The sequence below is a fragment of the Grus americana genome, chromosome 1 (genome assembly GCF_028858705.1).
Source record: "Grus americana isolate bGruAme1 chromosome 1, bGruAme1.mat, whole genome shotgun sequence".
Taxonomy (NCBI): domain Eukaryota; kingdom Metazoa; phylum Chordata; class Aves; order Gruiformes; family Gruidae; genus Grus; species Grus americana.
The window spans coordinates 68,853,782-68,874,548 of record NC_072852.1 but is presented as its reverse complement, the minus strand read 5'-3'; the positions used below and the strand labels follow the sequence as shown (position 1 = coordinate 68,874,548).

General features: G+C 37.7%; 1 protein-coding gene across 7 annotated transcripts in view; it reads right to left on the bottom strand.

Annotated features, from left to right (window-relative positions):
* ERC1 (ELKS/RAB6-interacting/CAST family member 1) overlaps positions 1 to 20,767 on the bottom strand; it is a 297,951-nt gene that overhangs the window by 142,884 nt on the left and 134,300 nt on the right. For all 7 annotated transcript variants that reach the window (XM_054835847.1, XM_054835865.1, XM_054835858.1 and 4 more), the window contains one exon: positions 807 to 942. In XM_054835847.1, the coding sequence (XP_054691822.1) occupies positions 807 to 942 (136 nt within the window). The remainder of the gene's footprint in view (positions 1 to 806; positions 943 to 20,767) is intronic.

Sequence of the window (20,767 nt, the reverse complement as noted above, 5' to 3'; positions counted from 1 at the left end):
TGCAAATTAAAGAAATCACATGCAAAACATCAATTATCTCCTCACTTAGCATCATGGTATCTTTGCTTTATTTTGTGGCAACAGTTTAATATATTTATGATAGCACTTGAAAACTTACCATTTGATAAACCATCTACAGCTAATATCAACATGTAGCGTGCTGAGAAATATTTTACTTGCTTTCATGCAGTGACTTTCATATGCCTAGGTAGATTTGAGGTGACCAGATAATTCTGGGGGCGGCAGCATGGTATCATTTCAGAAATAAAGGAAACTGGCTAGTAAGCATAACAAGAATTCACGAGGTAGAGTTTCACTGTCAAACAAAGATGAGTAAACGGAGAAAATATGGCCCTCCAGTTGCCCCACCATAATTATAATTTACTATAAGAATACTTACTTGCTATCTTTCATTTACTGAAGAAAAGGCACCAATATAAGGTAAAACCAGCTGGGAAAATACACAAAACAGCTAAAGAAAAAGGCTGTTAGAAGAGCAGTGAAGAAAGAAATGCCACACAAATCTCAATGACAAAATGATAAAATTATTTAAATGATGCACTTCATAACTGAGTCACCAGTTAAAACTATTTTTCCCTTTTATGAAAATGGGGTAAACTATGAAGGGAACTGAGAGAGGCTGCTTTCTCTGAAGTGCTTAGATATGCAGAAGTGATAGATGTGTCCTTTTAAACCATTAGTAACAAACTTAGGTAACAGCTACGAAAATGGATCAGGAAGTACAGCAGAGAGCAAGGTAGCTAAGCCTGGCTGATTGGTCACATTTAATTTAATTCCCATGTTACCTGAAGCTGTTGGGAGCTGTCATTAAGATTATCCTCTCGTCTCCTGGCCTCCTCCAACATCTGTGCACTCTTCTTTTTCTCCACTTGTTCTTTGTGCTTCAGATTTGCTACTTTCTTATTTTGATCTTTAACTTGCCTGTAAAAGAGAAGAGCACTCAGAGAGCGGTCCAGAGCCCGCTTCCCATCAGCCCCAGCACTGGTGAGCTGGACTGGGGAAGAGTGAAACCCTCAAGCACCATCTCTTCATTTGCAGAAGGTCACCAACACCAAACTCATCCTCAAGTGTTATCCTCAACTGTTAATTCAGCCAAAAGAACGCTTCATTTTGGTCATTACTATTAACCTAAATATGGAAATTTCTGAAACAAAAACCTTAATTATTATTTGGTATAAATTGTTAATCCAAAGATGCACCTGCCCTCTAGGTGACTACGTGGCAGAAATCTTTTCTGCGTTCATACACAACATACACATAAAAACCACAGCCAACTGATAGCCTATTTTGCTTTGGGTACCACTATATGTAACGTAAGGAAAATAGGAGGATCACAAGGTAAAACTAATGAAACACGACGTGAATATAGACTACCTACAAGATCTAGGCAATCTATTTCCAGAAGTAAAACTATTTCTTTTCAACGTCAAGTTCTACTTGTTTACTAGCTATTTTGAGGGATTTCCTATCCTTTCTTTTTACAGAAACACATCTGAGCAAGTAAGAACAAACTATTTCAGAAAGCATGCATAATTTCCTTTTCACTTGCATCTATGAATTATTTTTGATGATCCTGGCAACTACCATTGCCTGCAGACAGGGTTTGGCCTTTCTGGGCATTAAGACACATGGAGTATTGAATCTAATTACAGGCCCTTTAATCTCAGCCTCCTGACCACAGAGAACTTGAGTCTAAACTTTTAGTCCAATCAAAACAAAACAGGCTAGCTTTGCTTCCTCAGCTCTTTTCTCCATAATTATATCTGGAGTCTGGATTTTGGAATAAAAGACAGATTCTTTGGTCGCAAGATTTCCCCAAAACATCATGCAAGTAGTAGAGACGGCTCTTTAATTTACTGTTTAGAAAGCAGAATGATATACTACCTTCCTATCTGGTACGTTATCCACACAGAGAGGGAAGAATGTTTCTTCTGTATTTCAGAAATACTTTTAGAACAGATCACAAACAACTCTGATTGCTTTAATATTTTCTTCAGAACTCATAACAAAAGTATGATCAAGAACATATCTCTTCGCTATATATATGTTCAAATTATGTGGCATACAGCTAGTCAGTGCTTTGAGTTCTTCCAAAAAAAACGTAGGTTCAACTCTGAGCTCTGCTTTTTGCAATGTAAGCCAACTGGAGCCGGGAAAATTGCAAAGACAGCAAATTTTCCTTGGTGCTAAACAAACTTCTATTAGTGTGAAAAAGTGCTATGGCCTCCAGAGACTAAGAAAAAAAAAGGAAAGTCCTTTTCTGATAATGTTAAAAAATTATTGGCATACTTAACTACCTTGTCCAACAGTTACAGCTGATGTGAATCAGGATGCTTTTTAAACAGAACCAGTATAATTGTTAAGTTGTTCTAACCCAGTGCTGCACACTGGCAATGGGCGCATTGCCCAGTTCGAAAGCAGACTTGTTCAGTGATTAAACAACTTATTGGAAATATTATGCTGGCACCAACTCAGCTTGTACAATACACAGTTCTATCTGTCCAATAACATAAACATAGCAAGTACAGCTAAGTTAATGCAGAAAATGAAAATATGTAAGCCCAACACATTCAATTCCACATGAGAATACTTATTCAACTTCTAAATTAAAATTAGGGGAATTAATTCTTTCATAAAGAATTGCAAACCTAGATTCATCTGTTGGGAAACTAGCCTGTGTTACTGTAATCGACTGGTTAGGTAAGTGAACAACAATATTAATAAAGCCACAACCCTCATCAAAATACATCTGAAGTAGATCACTTTCCCCATACAAAACATGTATTTCAAAGAAAGGAGTAATTATAAGGGATATACTATTGACATCCACCTTGTCATGTCTGAACCAAAATTAATGTCTTCCTAATATATAAGGTAGATATTCTGAGACAAATTCAAGCATTCCTAAAGCAGTTTAAAAGATGGAAGCCTTCAAATTACCTAGTGCTTGTAATACTCAGATCAATCCTCATAATTGTCATACTGTTTGGAAACTTCAATTCACATGCAGGATACAACTATCACTCTGTACCTTTGATGTCAAAAAGCAACAAAAGTTGGGCAATAAACCTTTTCAAATGATACAGCTATCACTGGCATTACCTAAAATTTCCCCAACTGAGAAGGTCACATGAAACTTGACGTCTGTAAATCTAAAAGGCTTGCAGTCATTTGATGCATGAAAACACATCTCATCTCAATGCTCATGGTACCAAATGATGTTCTTTTAACTCTTTGGAACGTAATTACAGATATGTATAGCACATTACCCTCTCAAAGGGGTAGTAAGATTTTGAAGAAATCCTTCACCTGTATTTTTAGTAAAACTGAAAAAACTGTGCAAGATTAAAGATAGCAAACCCAGAATGAATTAATAACAATGATGGCAACAGCTGAGAGATTTACGAGTGTTTTCTAGAAAGCATTAGTGTTAGCATGTACAGCAACTGAGTAAACACCAATTTGCAATGTGCACATGGAATTCTCATCATAAAATAAAAAGCACATGAATTTCTGAGAGATACAGAGCATTAAATGTTACTGTAAGTACATATTCCTACTGAAACATCTTTTTTTAAATGGGGCTAGAGAGAGAGAGAATGCCAGTGATTCTAACAGTTCACATTCAATGAGAGAAAGCTTTAAAGAAGGATATCACTGGAACCAACAAAAACAATAACAAAACTAACAAGAGCAAAACTACCTCATCTCAGATGTTTATTCTCCGTCACCCTGAAATCCAATAATTAAAAATGTTCTAGTCACATATAGAAAGAAAAATCTAATGGAAATGTTTATTATATTGAATTACTGGGAAAAATCCCTCTCATTTTGGAAATTACAATTTCTTTTGCATTTTTCAATAGCAATTGTCAGATAATTACTTTTTTTTGAGGTCTGGCTCCTAAAAAATTTAGCAGTCAATAATGAAAAATCTTCTCCGTTGCTTAGAATCTTTCTCCATTTCACAATATGTCGTACCAATACTGTTACAACAGAAAATATTAGAGAAAAGGAAGTAGAATAAAAAATCAGGCTTCTAATTTAAAAAACAAACAAACAAACCAACCCAAAAAACCCCCCACAAAAACGACAACAACCAACCAAAGTCTTTTGACTAAAGACAGGCCAAGATTTTCAGAATTAATCATTTCACATCCTTTGATTTTGGGTGCCCAATTCAAGCCATACGCCTGCTGAAAAAATCTATAAGATTTCTGAATCTGGACACTGAAATAACTATTAATTTCTATGACTTTATCTTTTTTTAAAGAAACAAAGCTGTATCACTTAAAAAAACACACATCTTTCCACTTCTCTCCAAAATTCTTGAATTTCCAGAGATGATGTATAGCTGAACACCATGGGAAATGAACTAAAATAATCACAATAAGCAATAAAAATTTTCAAATGAGAAGATTTCACATTTTACAATAATTTTAAAATAATTTTAAAACAGGAAGATGAATATTAGCAATAGAAAAATTAATGGACCATCAAGCATTCCTGGAAAAGTGGAAAGTCACTTTATTACCTGTGTGTCCTTTGGAAGAGTTTTCCTCCCTAATAAGATTAATTGCTTTGCAGGCTCTGTTCTATATTAAGGCTTTTATGAAATTAATTTTTTCTGTACTAATATGAATATTTTTTGCATTTTAATACTAATCTCGTTATCTTTTACTGTAATGCAGATCAGCCTATATAGCTGTTAATTCTTCCCTTATATGGACTTTTATGCTACATGTTAGTGTAGCTTAAGCTATTATCCTCATCTGATTATCTCTTCTAGCATAATTTCAAATGTTGTTCTTATAAAATAAAAGGTGACAAAACGTTAACTGAAAATATGCAAAGGGTAATTTAAATTTTATAGTTATGTTTTAATATATTTTTCCTTCACTGTTATGCACCTAACACACAACAGTCTTTTTATAATAATCCAAGTATAAGTATACCTTTACAATGCATTTGAACCACCACAGAAGCTTCAAGATAAAATGTATACACATGTACTGTATTTCACCTAATGAATACATGCACTAGGAAAAAATATACAGATCTCATGCACAGCTATAGAAACAGCCAGTTTTAGTCATCTGACTTACGTACTCAGGAAATATTTCTATGTGTCAGTCAGCCATGTCAGAAAGATTGTTTAGCTTGAGCCTTCATTGACGTAGCATTACCACCACCCACAGGACAGTCCACTGTTGCTGCAGCTACTAATCCTGATGGACAGATGAACTTCATCTGCTTTAAAGCATGCTTTGCTCCTCAACATAAGTTAAACTGACGTAATAGTCAAAATTACTGAAAAAAAAAACCTGCAAAGAAATCTGTATGCAATGAAGTGATATATTATTTAGTTTAAAACTGCCAATGTGCCTTGTATTATGAAATATTAGATTCTACAATGTATAATATAGAATCACAGAATCATGGAATATCTCAAGTTGGAGGGGACCCATAAGGATCCTCGAGTCCAACTCCCTGCTCCTCACAGGACTACCTAAAACTAAACCATATGACTAAGAACGTTGTCCAGACACTCCTTGAACCCTGACAGGCTTGGTGCTGTGACCACTGCCCTGGGGAGCCTGTCCCAGTGACCAACCACCCTCTCAGTCAAGACCCTTTCCCTGATGTCCAACCTGAACTTCCCCTGATGCAGCTCCATTCCATTTCCTCGTGTCCTATGGCTGGTCACCACGGAGAGGAGATCAGGACCTCCCTCTCCACTGCCCCCCCTTGAGGAAGTTGATAACATTGCACTCAAAGCACTTTGTAGTCCTAAGAGACACAGGAGCACGTTTATTCACTTGTGGAATGAAATGGAGAAGCCATCTGAAAGACTATAATACCACAGCAATTTAGGTCGGAGCGCAAAACACACTATAATGGGAAGGAATTCCAGAAGGAAATGCTGGAAGGCAGGAAACAGTCAGCTAAGTTGTCCAGACCTTTATTAGCAGTCTTGTTCATTAATGATTAGATGGGTGAGGGGGAAAAAAAAGTTATTTTTTACTGAAAAAAAATCAACATCATCAACACAAAGGGATGCCGTGATCTGAGTTGGATTGATTTAAAACTCACAGGAAAGTATCCAACTTACTACATTACCCCCACTATTTCCTTCATCACTTCTTTGTTTTTAAGGTCTGCCCCACCAAATATTTTAGCTAGCCATATCCTGAACCTTAACTTACGAATTAAAAGATCAGAAACAGTGACATAGCTGAGTTGTTGGGGGTTTGGGGTTAGTTTTGTTTGTTTGTTTGTTTGGGTTTGTGGTGTGTGGGTTTTTTTTTTTTTTTTTTGGGGGGGGGTGGTGTTGTAGTTTTGGTACACAAAGAAAAACATTTATATTCTGGGAAATATAACAGAAGGAAGCCAAGGAGAAGCTCTTCCCAAAAATGCTACTTTGTTTTGAAAATAAGAAAACCCCCTGTTCTGAAAGGTTTTTTTACTTCAGCTTTTAGTTGCTCAAAACTCACTTTACCTTACCAGTGGTTGCTCACCAAACCACAGAGAATAATGGCAGTGTTTGGAAAGCCTAATTGCTTAACCTCAAGAAGAAGAAAGTGATGTAAGGAAGCTAAATAAGTGATGAAGGAAACAGGGCTGACCACATCACACAGTACCATCACCACAACTGGGTGTCTGATTGACAGTCAAAGGAAAGTTGCCAAAGGCTGAACAAAGTTCCCCATCTTACGTCTGGAAAAATTAAGATCAGGGAAGTTACACACTGCTGAAGATTTACATGGAATTTAGTATGGCTGGATTCATATTTTTTTTAGAACAGTAAGTGTTCTCTGGGCCTCTTCCTTTGCTTCACTGGGCTGTACCTAGCAATCCCAGCTTCCTAAGTTGCTTGTCACTATTCTTCGACATTATACTAAGGTCAAAAAATGGTGCATTAAGTTACTAAGTAAAAGAAACAATAATTTCATTATGCTTTTCAAACAGCTTGGTTTAATATTACCACCTCGGGTGCACATTGCATCTGAGCTAAAGGACCAGTCGACATACTTTCCATGAGTTGCTCTTGTTTGGATGCACAGCTGGCAAACTCCAGCGCTCAGTTACCTCTTCTGCTGTGAGCCTCTCCTCCCACAATCTCTCATCATTTTGTTACACTGCTCCTCGCTGTTCTGTGACATTTATATGACAAGGTAACATATGCCAATGAAAATATTAACAGACCCTGAAAATTTAACTGGTCTGCTGTATGTGAGACAAGAAGTCCCACAGTGGCTTTAAGAGATGGGGAGGGTGGACTTCATTTCCTGAAGCTAGGAAACTTTGATTTTTAAAAACAAAGTGTGTGTTCAGATCAGCACTGGAGGGGGCAAGGGATGAAGACTAGAAAGGCTATGGGAAACCAGCTTGCCCCAAATTTTAGGAACAGGAGCCTAATAGTGTCTGAGTCAGGGGGTGTGGAAGTCAAAGACTAGAAGCAGATCTCAACGTTACACTGGTTGTCTTCTTTCCTCGGTGTTAAGAATTATCTATGCGAGTGACTAAAGGCCTCCAAACTCAGGTCCAAGCTTCTCTGAGCAAAAATGTGTCAACTGTCTAACACAACCACCTCCCACATTTGGCTATACAACGTGTAATTTTTTTAAAAACTTCTTATCTTCTTGTATTAATCTCTCTGATTCAGTCTAGCAGAAGGCCAAGAAATAGAATCAAAACCACACGCACTAAACCCAAATGCTACAGGTGCTTCCACCGCGAAATGTTACTTCTCAGCGATCAGTAGGGAACGTAGGTTTATGGAAACAATTTTCCTTATGATAGAGTGAAATGATTGAGCATCAACAGTTTGTGAATTTAGAGAAAGGTACATAATAAATACATTAACAGGAAGAGAAAGCTAACTAAGGACGAGAAGCGCATGTCTCAAATGCATGCTCTAAGCATTATCAGACTAACCTATTTCAGGGAAAATAGACTTATTTTTTCCTTCAATTTCTTGATTGAACAAAACCAGAATAAACCAGGCTACTGTCCAGTCATGAGGCAGCAGCCCAATTACACACAAACAACGGTCAAGTCAAATGCTGTTGTCTTTGTATTCTCAAAATAATTGGAAGACCAACTTAACCAACTCACTAAAATTGAGGGATTAACAGCAGAGATTAACAGAAGTATCTCCGTTTTAGTGCAATGAGTCCATATCAAATTAAGCAAACCAAAGGTTCACTTTCAGACAGGGCTAGATACAACATACTAAAGCAAAGACATTCTAAAAACTTCAGGTAAACATCTATAGCACCTCATGTTTTCATTTCCAGTTTTGTAGATATAAACCACTACACCTATTCGCCTCATTAATGTGCAGCTCAAAAAACCCTAATAAAACTAATGCGCAGCTTCCCAACTGTTTAAATTCTCAGCATGTATTTACTAGGAAGCAAGTTTTGTGATGAAAATAACAAATACATTACCATAATTTCATAACTGATGTCAAATTTGAAACCGGGCCGCAGAGATTAAATATCAAATTAATTATATGTCAAGTTCTATAATTATTTTTGAAAGCTGATGGCAATTGAACTAGAAAAGAACCCTTTAACTTTAAAACCTTGCCACCTTTAGTTTTCATTGAAGCTAAGCCTTAAAAATACAAACTCAAGGCAAACTCTGAAACAAATCTGTAAGATAATGATATGGGTGTTCCTTTGTTAAGAAAAATACTAATGCTTTAAGGACCTTAATAAACGCATTCAGTAGTTCAACAAATAAGTTTGTTCTGTTGTATTTTTTCTTCTGCTTTTGTTAATTGAGCAAACAGATGCAAAGCCAAAAATGACATTTATAAAATGGCTGATTAGGCCTCAATGTGGATTCCTTCTCCCTGCAACACGCTGGGTTAGTTGAATTTGGCCCTAACAGTGTGGGAAGAAGTCCCAAAGGTGCTGTTCTTTTTACCTTTAACTCCAGTGCACGAGCCAACCGCCCTGTGAACAGATCACACACAGCCAGTCACTCTCTGCTCGAGAGACCTGCACCATTTGGCTGAAAAAAGTATTTTCTAAACAGCAATAAAATCTTCCTTATGAATGGCATTTTATTGAGGTTTCAGAGGGTATTTTTGTGATCTAAGATCACATATGTCTCTTTTAACTGCAGTCCTGCTAGCCAGAAAAGAAAACAAATCAAAATACAGCAGTTGTTTTCCTTCATGCAGGTACATGATGTTTTCATTCCTTCTAGAATAATACCTGATACAGCCAACAACTAAAAGAAAAATCAAATGTAAAAATCATCCATTGAAACAAAACCAAAACCTAAATATAACGTAAGGAGAACAAAATTTTAAAAGCAAAGTATTTAAGAACTATGCTAGAGTAGCTTATCTTTGCCTTACAGCATATGCTGTAAGAGAAAAGTCCTCTTCTAAAAATTTGCAGAAATTTGGGGTAACAGTTGAATATTATCCCGTCATTTTGAAATAGCATACGTTATAGAATCAAGATATGTCTTACACATCTGAGCTGACAGCTTGACCATTTCAGGGCTAAAAGCCTGATGATTTTATGTTGCTGAGACGCCCAAATAAAAATCTTACATAATGAAGCTTATCTCTTAAAACCAAAATTGTTTTCAAGAAGAATCTTCCAAACAAATTCCCTCTATAGATGTGAATGGAAAAGTGCTTACCCTGTTAGCTATAAGTGAGCTGTACCAAATCTGATCCAAAGCTGTATGTTCCCAGAGACTATACTAGAAAAGTATGCAAAAGGACGGGGTTGATTGAAAAGCAATGTTATCATGCTCAAACTGTACCTCGCTACAGCATCTTCATTATCATGAGAATCTGAGATGGGAATGCAGACGACCACGTCTCTCAGAATGGCGTGTTTGGCATGTTTCTTCCGGGTGCTTAGCAAACAGACTTATTAAGAGGTATCTCCTCTTATGAAATACATTCACAGCACTGGCTTTGACAGCTCCCATCAGGTTAATAAGAAGAGTGCCTGCTGAGATGATTCGTTACAGACTTTTGACTACCTGGAAAATGGGGGATAGCAGCATTATTTGTACTAAATATACCACATAGAGGGCTGAATAACCTTCTAAATAGTGTGGATGGCTTAGTTCCTCCTCCCCTGATATAGCTGTAAAACTGTCTTCTCAGTCTGTCAGCTGCAGGACTCCAGAACACGGCTAGGAATACTTTGCAAGTTCAGCGAACGCCACTGGGTTTCTGGAGAACTCAGCGAGAGCTGCAAGCAACACTTACAAGTATCTCTTCAGTGGAGGTTTCTGTAACAGTCTTGGTAATGTGCATGGATGAGTTTACTGGCTTACACATTTGAGGAGGGATTTCCACCATGTCACAGTAAGTGGATCTGCTACAGAACTAGTAAGTATGTCCATGAGCATTTTGAATAAATACATTATTTTTTTAATATATTCTGAAGGAGCACAGAAAAAAAATAAATAATCCGGTGACAACATGTCCCATGCTTCAGATATCTGAAATATACTCTCACTGATATCCCCAGTGATCACAAAGTTTGTTAATTAAATTATCTCTAGTTGGAGTATCTACTGAGGAAGATCTCCATCCAGACATCGAGCCATTGACCATTACCCTCTAGATGTGACCATCCAACCAATTCCTCCAACAGTCCATCCATCAAATCCATATCTCTCCAATTTAAAGAGAAGGATGTTGTGGGGGACCATGTCAAAGGCCTTACAGAAGTCCACATAGATGACATTTGGGGACCTTGAGACAAATAAGGCAAAATTAAGATTTTAATTGAGCTGATCCCCTTACCAGGACAACTGCCTTGATGTAGCCTCTCACTGAGATCTTTTCTGCCTCCCTTAAATGAATTAATGTTCTAAGTATTTGGGGAACACTCACAATCATTAGGAGAGATCAACAAACAGCAGCCTTCACTGTCAAGAAAAATATTCCTAACAGGAATCTCTCATATTTTCTATAAATTATCTGTCTTTTTATATGAAGATATACATTACAGGTTGAGAGATATAACCAGTGCTGAAAATCTAATAAAGAATTATTGAGGCTATAGTTAAAACAGGATACAGAAAGACAAGAGGAGAGTTCCAGTCCCTTTCTACTTTGAAATAAAATTTCTCTACCTATAATTTAAAAAGCATCTTCCATTATTCCAAGTCGCAGAAGAAAACACACTACTTTCTCTTTGGAATGTTCAAGAAATCAACTGAAATTCCTTTAAAGGTTTTGGTGGTTTTTCTGTTGTTGATTGCTTTCTGCTTGTGCAGACAGGTGTAAGAAAGAATGTACTAGTGTACAGAACCTCTAAACTAATTAAAAAAATTAAAGAGCCATGTTGCTTTTATCAAACTCAGTATCTCTTGGCTCAAGATTAGATTTTCCTTGCAGATATTTGCAAAGGTAAGTAAGAGGTATTTCAGTCCATTTAAAAAAATAAAAAGATTAAAATGTATCTGGGGAAGATTACATCTGTAACAGAAAAGTACTACCATATCTTATGTGCTACCAAGACTGTGTCAGTTCCTCTGAAGGAGAGAAGACAACCAAGCTGATCTGCCAAGAATGTACCCCGACGCGCTCTTCCACAGTAAACTGCAGCTTTCCTCAGAGCTGGCCTTCCAGGTCTTCGTGCACAATCCACTCTTCCTGAATCTTTGGAGCAATAGTATCTTTAAAAAGAAAATCTTTAAAATCTTTTAAATTCTTCCTTCACAAGGAAGAAAATCAACACAGAGTCACATGCACTAGCAAAACATTCAACTTACTCAGGAACAAAGCCTCAGACTTTGGAGAACTATGCACAAGACGCGCTACTGAGACCAGCAAGTGGCATGAATTGCTCTAGTTTTATAGGTTATGCAGCGCTGATACCCAAGGCTCCTTCTGGACTTCCCAAAACAAGGGCACAAGAACATCAAGAAACCTTCACTGGTGGTGCTAAGTTTCAGTTTTAGAGGCACTGAGGAAATCTTTGGTTCTGATCAGGGTGCATGAGGAGACTGAGGGATGGCAGCAGTCTAGTGTGGATGGGATCTGAACTGCAGCTACTGTAAGGCAATTTTTTTTGCTTCAGCAGGTCTTTATTCTGAGGAGAATAAAATTTGATAGTGAGAATGATTCTGTGTTTGGGGGTCTGCTGTTTCTTTATAGACACAGAAAGGAGGTAATTTTTAGGAATATTTAACTCATTCAACAGGAGTCTGATGTACCTGTAGAAGTAAGGGTAGGAAATTTAACCAAAACAGACGATGCTATCAGAAGCCTCACAATATAATTTGGGAGAAAAATTAGAGTAAGTTGGGAATAGCATGTACTTACCCTTTCTATTTAACATCAACCAACACAGTAATACTTTATAATGATCTTCCGAATGTTTGGCTTCTGTTCACGCTACAAGGTTTTTGCCCAAGGTACAATAACGTTTGAAACTTTAAGCATTTAAAAATACAAAGTAGACTCCTTCAGCTACATTTCAACTGTCATTTCTTCATGTGATTCAAGCTCAAAATACTCAAAAAGAATACAGAAATAAGCAAAAGAAACAACTGTCAAAACCTGTGTGCCATGCCCCATCTCCTTGAGCAAATACATCTGTATATTTTGTATTATAATCTGAAATCTGTGCTGAAAGCAAGAGATACAAGAAAGGGAAGAAGGCATGTCGCAAACTAAGGAGTTATTTGCATCTCACTGATAACTCTTATATAATTCCACTGCAGTGAACAGTCCCTTTGATTAGGAGGTATGATCATAAAACATTTCTGTTAAGAAATTACATAAAATGTTGCAGTTATTACATAAGTGTTGTACTCCAAATGCACCAGAAAAATCCATTTTTTTTTTCCACGTTCCAAGTCAGTGGCTACTTTTGCAGTGTAAAGTGTCACTTTGCAGTAGCCTAAATAAAGTATTTACTAGTAACTTCACTTAATGCTCTCTCCCACGTTTTTTCATACAGGATGGCCTAGAAGTAAATCATGAAAAAGAAAAAAAAAGATTTTCTGTGCAAGGTGCAAGAGAACAGGGAGCAAGCAAGCAATGCTAAAAGACACCTTATGTTGATTAATGGCTATCAATCCTTTAAAATATGTCGAAATGTCAAATACTGAAAAAGTGTTTGCTCTTATATCTTTTATATATATTGCTAGGAGGACTTAGTAATAAAAAAATATCTATTTCTAAACTGTTTATTCAGGTCTCTATGTGACATTGCTAACATATTCTGCTGGTGTTATCTTTGTAAAGTGAAAAGTAACACACGGAAAAGTGAAGTGAATGTGTATATCCATCTAGTGGTTGGTTCCAAGGTAACAACATTAATGCTGTTATTTATTTGGTACAATTACCAGAGCAATTCAGGCACATCCAGCAAAACCAAGAATACTACCAGCTGAAAATTCAAAGATTAAACAGAATACGCTTTCTTTGTTGTTTTTTTTTTAAACACTTCAGACTAAGTGAGCATACAAAGCAGATTATTAGAAAGCAAGGCAAGCCTAGAGACAGAACCAAAAAACACTGAATACAATATTGGTGAAAGAAGCAATGTACGATAGGAGATATGCCCCCCCCCCCCCCGAGTGCATTTTCAAAGATAGAGCATCCCCACTGAAGCCTGCATGGCTAAGACTCTTTTCCCTTACATATAGTCGTAGGGTAAAGTTACATTATGTCGCCTCTCTCAGATCCCAGCATGCGTGACTTCATCAAACATGGCACAAACAACTCAAGACATTAAAAACGCAAGGGGAAGTTTACAGACAATCTGAGTTTTGCTGGCATTCAGAACGGAAACAACCTGGTCAGTGCTATTAGTGCCAGTGGGACCGATAAAGCTAAAAGTTGGACTGATGCTGAAGCTACGGAAGACAACATATGCTTTTTAGAGCTACCATCTGGTGAGCTACAGTAAATCCATGGCTTTGAGAAGTCACAAGTTTACATGCTAGGAGGGAGCTGAGCAACACAGGGGAATAGGAACTAGTAGAAAAGCAGCCTCAATTTTCTATTTGATTGGCACTTTTTGTGATCTTTTGTCAAGGCTGGCACTGAGCACGCCAGCTTGGCAACTGCCAGTTGTTGGCAGCTGTAATTTCTAGGACCAAAGGAGGCTCTTCTGGCCTATCTACAAAGAGTATTTCACAACTCAAATTTCTAATTCCTTCTCACTCTTGTTTTTTTACAAAAAGACATGGGTTACTTGTAATGATCAAGTTCATTCCGGAATGTTTGAAAGAAGGATGCTGGAACTGAATCACTCCAACCCCACTGTCACCCCAAAACTACCATCACACTTGGTCCCAATTTGGATAAAATCTGTTCAGTACTGTGAACAGATACATAATAATGTTCCATGTAAAAACACTTTATTTGAACTGAGTATGCTGAGTCACTAAAGGGATGGATGGCACTTTACCCCTCAGAGCTAGGAGTTAATTAGTCAGGCATGAACAGAAAGTGACAAATGGAAATATTTTGTTCTCCAAGGAAGTGAAAAGCTGAAAATATCACAGCAGAAAATGCTGTCTTGGCAAGGCAGCTGAGAAGATGATGAGAATCACGTATGCTCTATTTTATTTGCCCACAACCTGAGCAGGAGAAAGGATGTGAGAAAAAGGGATGTGAATACTGCAAATGGAAAACAGTGCTTTCAACCCAGATGACAAGGCATAACAGCATACCTGGTAACTACAGATGCAGACTACTAAACCTCCACGCTGTCAGATCTAAGGTCACTGTTCCCAGTCTAAGCCCTCAGCCAGCAAGAGAAGCTTATAGAGAGCATATAAAAAACTATGGCAAACAGAGATGATTTCCAATCTTATGTTCTCTGACTCTATTAACAGCAATAAGGTTTGAGAGTACCTGTGTTTAAGGATGAGGAGGAAGGGGACAGAAGTAGGAGGAACTACTATTGTCTTTAGGCCTTACATATGTACAAAGGCAACATCAGAAATCTTCAAAGAAAAAGCTCTGGGTAATTATTATCTATGAAAAGTTAAGGCTATTAATCCCACACTGACACATATCACAGTGATGCATTACCCCAGAAAGCAGCAATCCTCAGGGCTTTTTAAAACTGTTTAAAACCTGAGAATACAAGTAGAAATTTGGAAGAAATAGAAGTGCAGTGGACACCCCCACCATATTTTCTTATTTCTTTCTTTTCTTACAGCTGTAGTGCTATGAAATAACAGAGACAACTGTTGTTTATCCTGTTTTTCAAGGTCAGTATTATGCAGCAAATTCTTACCAAAACCACACAAAAATTGTAAAGTTTGTCCTAGAATACGGATTAACTTACCATAGTAAGTTAGAATCATGGACCAGTTTTGGTTGAAGGAAACTCTGAATGTCACCTGGTTCAATCCCCTGCTCAAAACAAGGCAAATTAGAACAGGTTGCTTATAGCTTTGTTCAGATGAGTTTTGAGTATCTCCAGTGATGAAGACTCCTCAGCCTCTCTGGGCACCTGTTTCAGTATCTGACTACCATCACTATGAATTTTTTCTGCTGATCATCTCATTGGAACTTAGAGTGGAATGTGTTGCAATTTGTATCTGTTGCCTCTTAACCTTTTACTGAACATGTCTGACAAGAGTCTGGCTCTGTCTTCTCTGGACCTTCCCTTTAGATAGCTCAAAGACCACGGTATGATCTCCCACGAGGCCTCTCTCTCTAGGCTTGAACATATCCAGTTCTCTCTGCCCCTCCTTGCATGTCATGGGCTCTAGCACCTAGTCATCTCACTGGCCTGCCTGCTGGACTGCATTATCCTAATGTCTTTTACCAGGAAGCCCCAAACTAGACATAGTAATTCAGATGCAGCCTCACAAGCGCCAAGTAGAGGGAAACGACTACTTCTCTTGACCTGTTAGCTGTGCTCCTGCTAATACAGCCCAGTACGCATTTGGCCTTCTTCAAAATAGCATAGCACTTGAGTCAAGTACAATTTGCCCTCATCCATCCTTTGGCCCTTCTCTACACACCAGCCTTCCACCTAACCAGCTGGCCCTCAGCCTGTGCAGATGTAGGGATTATCCAACCCCAGGTGCAGAGTTTTGCACTTGCCTTTATTGAACTCCATGAGGTTTCTGCCAGTTCACTTCTCCAGCCTGCCAAAGTCATCCTAAATAGGAGCCCTACCCTCCAGCATACAGCCCCCATAACCACTCCCCCAGTTTGCTATCATCTATGAAATTTTTGAAAGTGTATTGTGTCTCGTCATCCACTTCATTAAAAAGACATTAAGCAGTGCTGATTCCCCTCTGAGCCAGTCATCTCATCACTGAAGGCAACCAGACTGGTGAGGCATGATTCGCCTTTGTAAGTCCATACTGGCTGTTCCATACCACCTTCTTGTCCTTCAGGTGTTTGGAGATGGCTTTCAGGAGGATCTGCTCCAACAGCTTCCCAGTGCCTGCAGCCATGCTGACTGGCCTGCAATCCCCTGGATCCTCCTTCTCCTATTTCTTGAAGATGGTTGTGATGTTTGCCAGTCATGAGGAACTTTCCCTGACAGCCGCAAGTTTTTGAAGATGATAGAAGGCTCACTATGACATGAGCTGGCTCCCCCAGCAACCTTGTATATATCTGATCTGATTCCATCAACCTGCATATTTCTAATTTGTTTAAATGGTCTGTAACTTGGTCTTCCACTTCTGTGGGTAATGCTTCACTCCCACAGACTCTGCCACTATGCTCAGGGATCTGAAAGGAGTCCTTATCAGTAAAAAAGGAGGAAAAGAAGCTACAGAGCTCCTCATCCTTTTCAGTGACCTTTTAAAAACATCTCCTGCCCAACTGAGTTCTCTGTAACTATTATATTATTGCTGAGTCCAGGGTCTGTTAAAGCTTTTCGTATTGTCAGTTATGGAAACGTTTGCACCAAGACTATTTTACCATAGCTACATAAATTCACTGTCAGTCTATATAATTACATGGCTTTTAGAGTTTTAACAGAAATAAAAATCTAGCCATTTGGTGGGGGGGGAGAGATAAATTTTTCCACAGAAGTTAGCCATTACAGAAGAAAAATAATCTTGAGATTTTATTCCTTTGACTAAATATGATGTGACACATACGGGTTAGTAAAAATGTTTAATGTTGCATGACGTTTGAATGATAATTTCAGTTAATCCTCTGATGATGACATGCTAGGCAATTTGTTAACTTTGGGATATATTAACATAAAGACACATTTTAAAATGTCTTCTAAAAATAATGTTGTATTTTGATGTTTCAAATAGTACAGTAAAAAGCCAGCTTTTTTCTTATATCTGAAAAAAGCAAATTGTGAGGGATTCCTCTAATTTCTCAGTGCATTTGACTCCAAGCTCTTCAAAATTCACAGAATACTGTGGACAGACAAACATCCTCCCTAGTGCCATATCCAGTCACGTGTCTTTATAATCCTACCTCAGTTTGAATTCCCACAGGAAAGCTGCACACTTTCTGAATACATGTAATGAAAACGGCAATAACACAAAAATAAAAACAACTCATCAGTGCCTCACATAATTAAGTTCATTTCAGCAGGTAGTAGGAAAGAAATCAGATCATGGGAGACTGCAGAAAAGTGAAAATTCTGAGATGATGTACAGCTGTGAATAATTTTGCTTTCTTAAGATGCAATGAAACGATGCAAGAAAAGAGGACCTTTGACAGAAAAGCTACAGGTTCCACTTCAAATGGAAGAAGAAAGCTCTGATAATCACTATACCAAAAGCAAATTTGAAAGACTATGCCAGTGACCTGTTTTAAGGAAAACCACAGTTCTATTTTGTGCCCTACTCATCACCACCCAGCCTTTACAGCCAACAAGTCTGATGCCTTCATTTCTTCCCCTCCCCAATATCATCTTGCAGATTCCTTACTTCTCACTCACAAGGAATAGACAACCCTTATAAGCAGAGTACTTTTTAATGTAAAGAATTCCATAAAGCTGGTTTTGCTCTAAGTAGAATTAAAGGACAAATATATTACATGGAAAACATCTATTAGGGGTTGTTATTTTTAAGAGATGACCAAAGAAATTTAAAACGGAAACTTCTTTGAACACAATGTATCTGGCTCTGCTGAGCTAAAACTAACCATTCCTGACTCAACATGCTTGAAATTTTTATCATTTCCTAATGTGGTTAATTACCAGCATGGTGGCAGAATGAAGACGAGAGTCTCCTGAAGGTATGAAACTAAAGCAACTGTTTAACATAAATTTAGGACTCTGGAAAAAAGACTGAAATAATCCCCTCAGATTTAGTATTTTGTTTTTACTTTGATTTTATAAGGCTACACTTGAGTTGCTACACTGACATTTAATTTTACATGGACACTCAGAGCAGACTTTTATCTGGGTTCATGGCACCAGCCTGCACTCATCTAATCACCAAGCCATTTTGCTGTGCAGAAATAAGGTTTACAGTAATTTTTTATTACTTCTTATTGCATCAAATTCTCTTTGGTATACAAAAAAATCCAGAAAACTTCTTTCTCTTAAGATCTGAATTACTTGCTTCAAAACATGACAGACAGTACAATTAACCATGTGATGTAAACTACCAGAAAATCTGACAGTAGAAAGCAGGACACTAAAAGACAAGCCTCCTGTCCCACTGTTCAGCTATTTTTTACATTCCAGTGCTCTGCTACAAATATAAATTGTTGATAAATAGCATGCTCAATATTATTCAGCATACAAAATATAAATAACGGCGATAAATTAAAGCTAAGTGCAAAAAAAAAAATAGCAACAGTTAAGCTGTTTGTTACTTAATTTGAAGCTAGAAATCTTGCTTTTGTTTTATCAATTTAGCTCATTCTTTCCTTGAAAAGTATGCAGTTGCTCACTACAGCACCTGATTTTGTCAGTCTTGTTATTTTTTTCCATCTCAACTTTTCTGACATGTATACATAAGAACTAACTTAAAAGAATTGTAGCATATGACTTTGTGGTATTTTTTTATTTTTTCCACTGCTGCAGGTAATGACACCAGAATAATGGCATTGGACTTGTTACTCTTGAACTCAGCATGGGATAGTTCTTAATGTAAAGCTGTCGTCAACAGAGATGCTTAGCAAAAACTCCTTATGGAAAACTGCTTTAATCCCCATGCCTTCCAAGTCTATTTTATTTACTATGAATCAATATGACATCCACTCCAGGCCCTTAGATTTATGAGCAGTAAGTACATGTCATAACAGCAACAGTGATGTGGATTACATTCTGGTTTATCAACAGGAGAGAGATAATGAAAGCTTAATAGTCAGATCGGAAAATTCAGAGGCTTTGCACTGATTACAGTAAGCAAAGCTGTTCTTGATGACAACAGATATAATTCAGAGTATTTCTTCCTGTTTCTAGAAGACAGACATACCTAAGGCGTTTTTTAAAACATTCAATTCTTTTGCAGGAAGACGCATTTGCTTTGATGTCTGAAAAAATACCTGGTTTACACCATTAAGAGAAAAACAAAGTTATGGCTCCCATAGTAGATTCCAATGTAGAATGTAAATTCACAGAACAGCTATTTCTTCATATGCTGCAATTAACAGTAATTAGGCAAACACTGAAATGCATAGGAAAGAAAATGAGTGGTACTGCAACCCCTGTAATTTTCCTGTTTGTCCTTAGGAGAATCTTTTCATTGTGTTTCTGGCCAGCAGAGATTTTGTAGTTCCAAGAGCAGTCATTCGACCTATTCCCTTACACTCTTGATTTATTTTAACAAATATATGAAAGCCTCAGCAACTAGCCATCATAGCAATCAATTTTAAAAAATGGGGGAAAAATTAAAAATTAAAAAAAATCTCCATAAACCCACTAAGATACTATGAGGACAGAATGGACAATCTCTTTAACATCTTATCAGAAAACTCTTCAAAGATCCTAACATTTGGCCACCTCAAACCGCAGTCATATCTTCTCTAGCTAAATTTTACAATATGCTCTAAATGAGAGAAATAAAAGTTATGGTTACATTGTTTGGGGAAATAGAAATGCCAGGTCTCAGAAAAAACACACCCAAACCATACCCTAAAAATGGTTCCCCATCTTGTTCATCACAAACTTCAGCATAGTTGCAGGTATTGATAAAAACCTATAGCCATATAGATTGAACCAGAAATATCTTTGACAGATGGATTCTGTAACATTTAGGACTTTATTGGCCAGACAAAGCACATCAAATTCCACTCATGGTGGAAACCAGCAAATACAGACTACCCAACAGAAGCCCTGCTTATGCAAGAAAAGACACTGTGTGTATGTCAGAGGAGAATGCTCACAGGGCAGAAAGCTTCCTGGCAGTTCTGTTCTTTGGGATCTGAAAATAAGAGGGTCATTCAAGGATAGCCCTCCTCTCCTGACTAAGTACAAGTATGCCAGTACGACACACCGAATATGGAAGGTACTGATGGACAACAACACGATTAACTTCCAATCTTTTTCCAGTTTGTGGGAGGAAGGAAAATACACAACCAAGGCCACAAGTGCAATGTCTGTGCCAAACCAAGGTCAGAACGCCGACACAATTTTAAGGCATCAGCAGCATTACTGCATCATGGGATTCCTCTCACCACCACATTTTTCACAGTGTTAATCAGGAATAGAAGAGCCGGATGTTGGTCAATAACTCAGAACTTTAGTCATTAAGTAGCAGCTTTCTGGTCAAAGACACTGCCTGAAACAATTATAGTCATTCCTTCGTCAGGAGTCATGGACGCTTTCTACCAAACAGACTT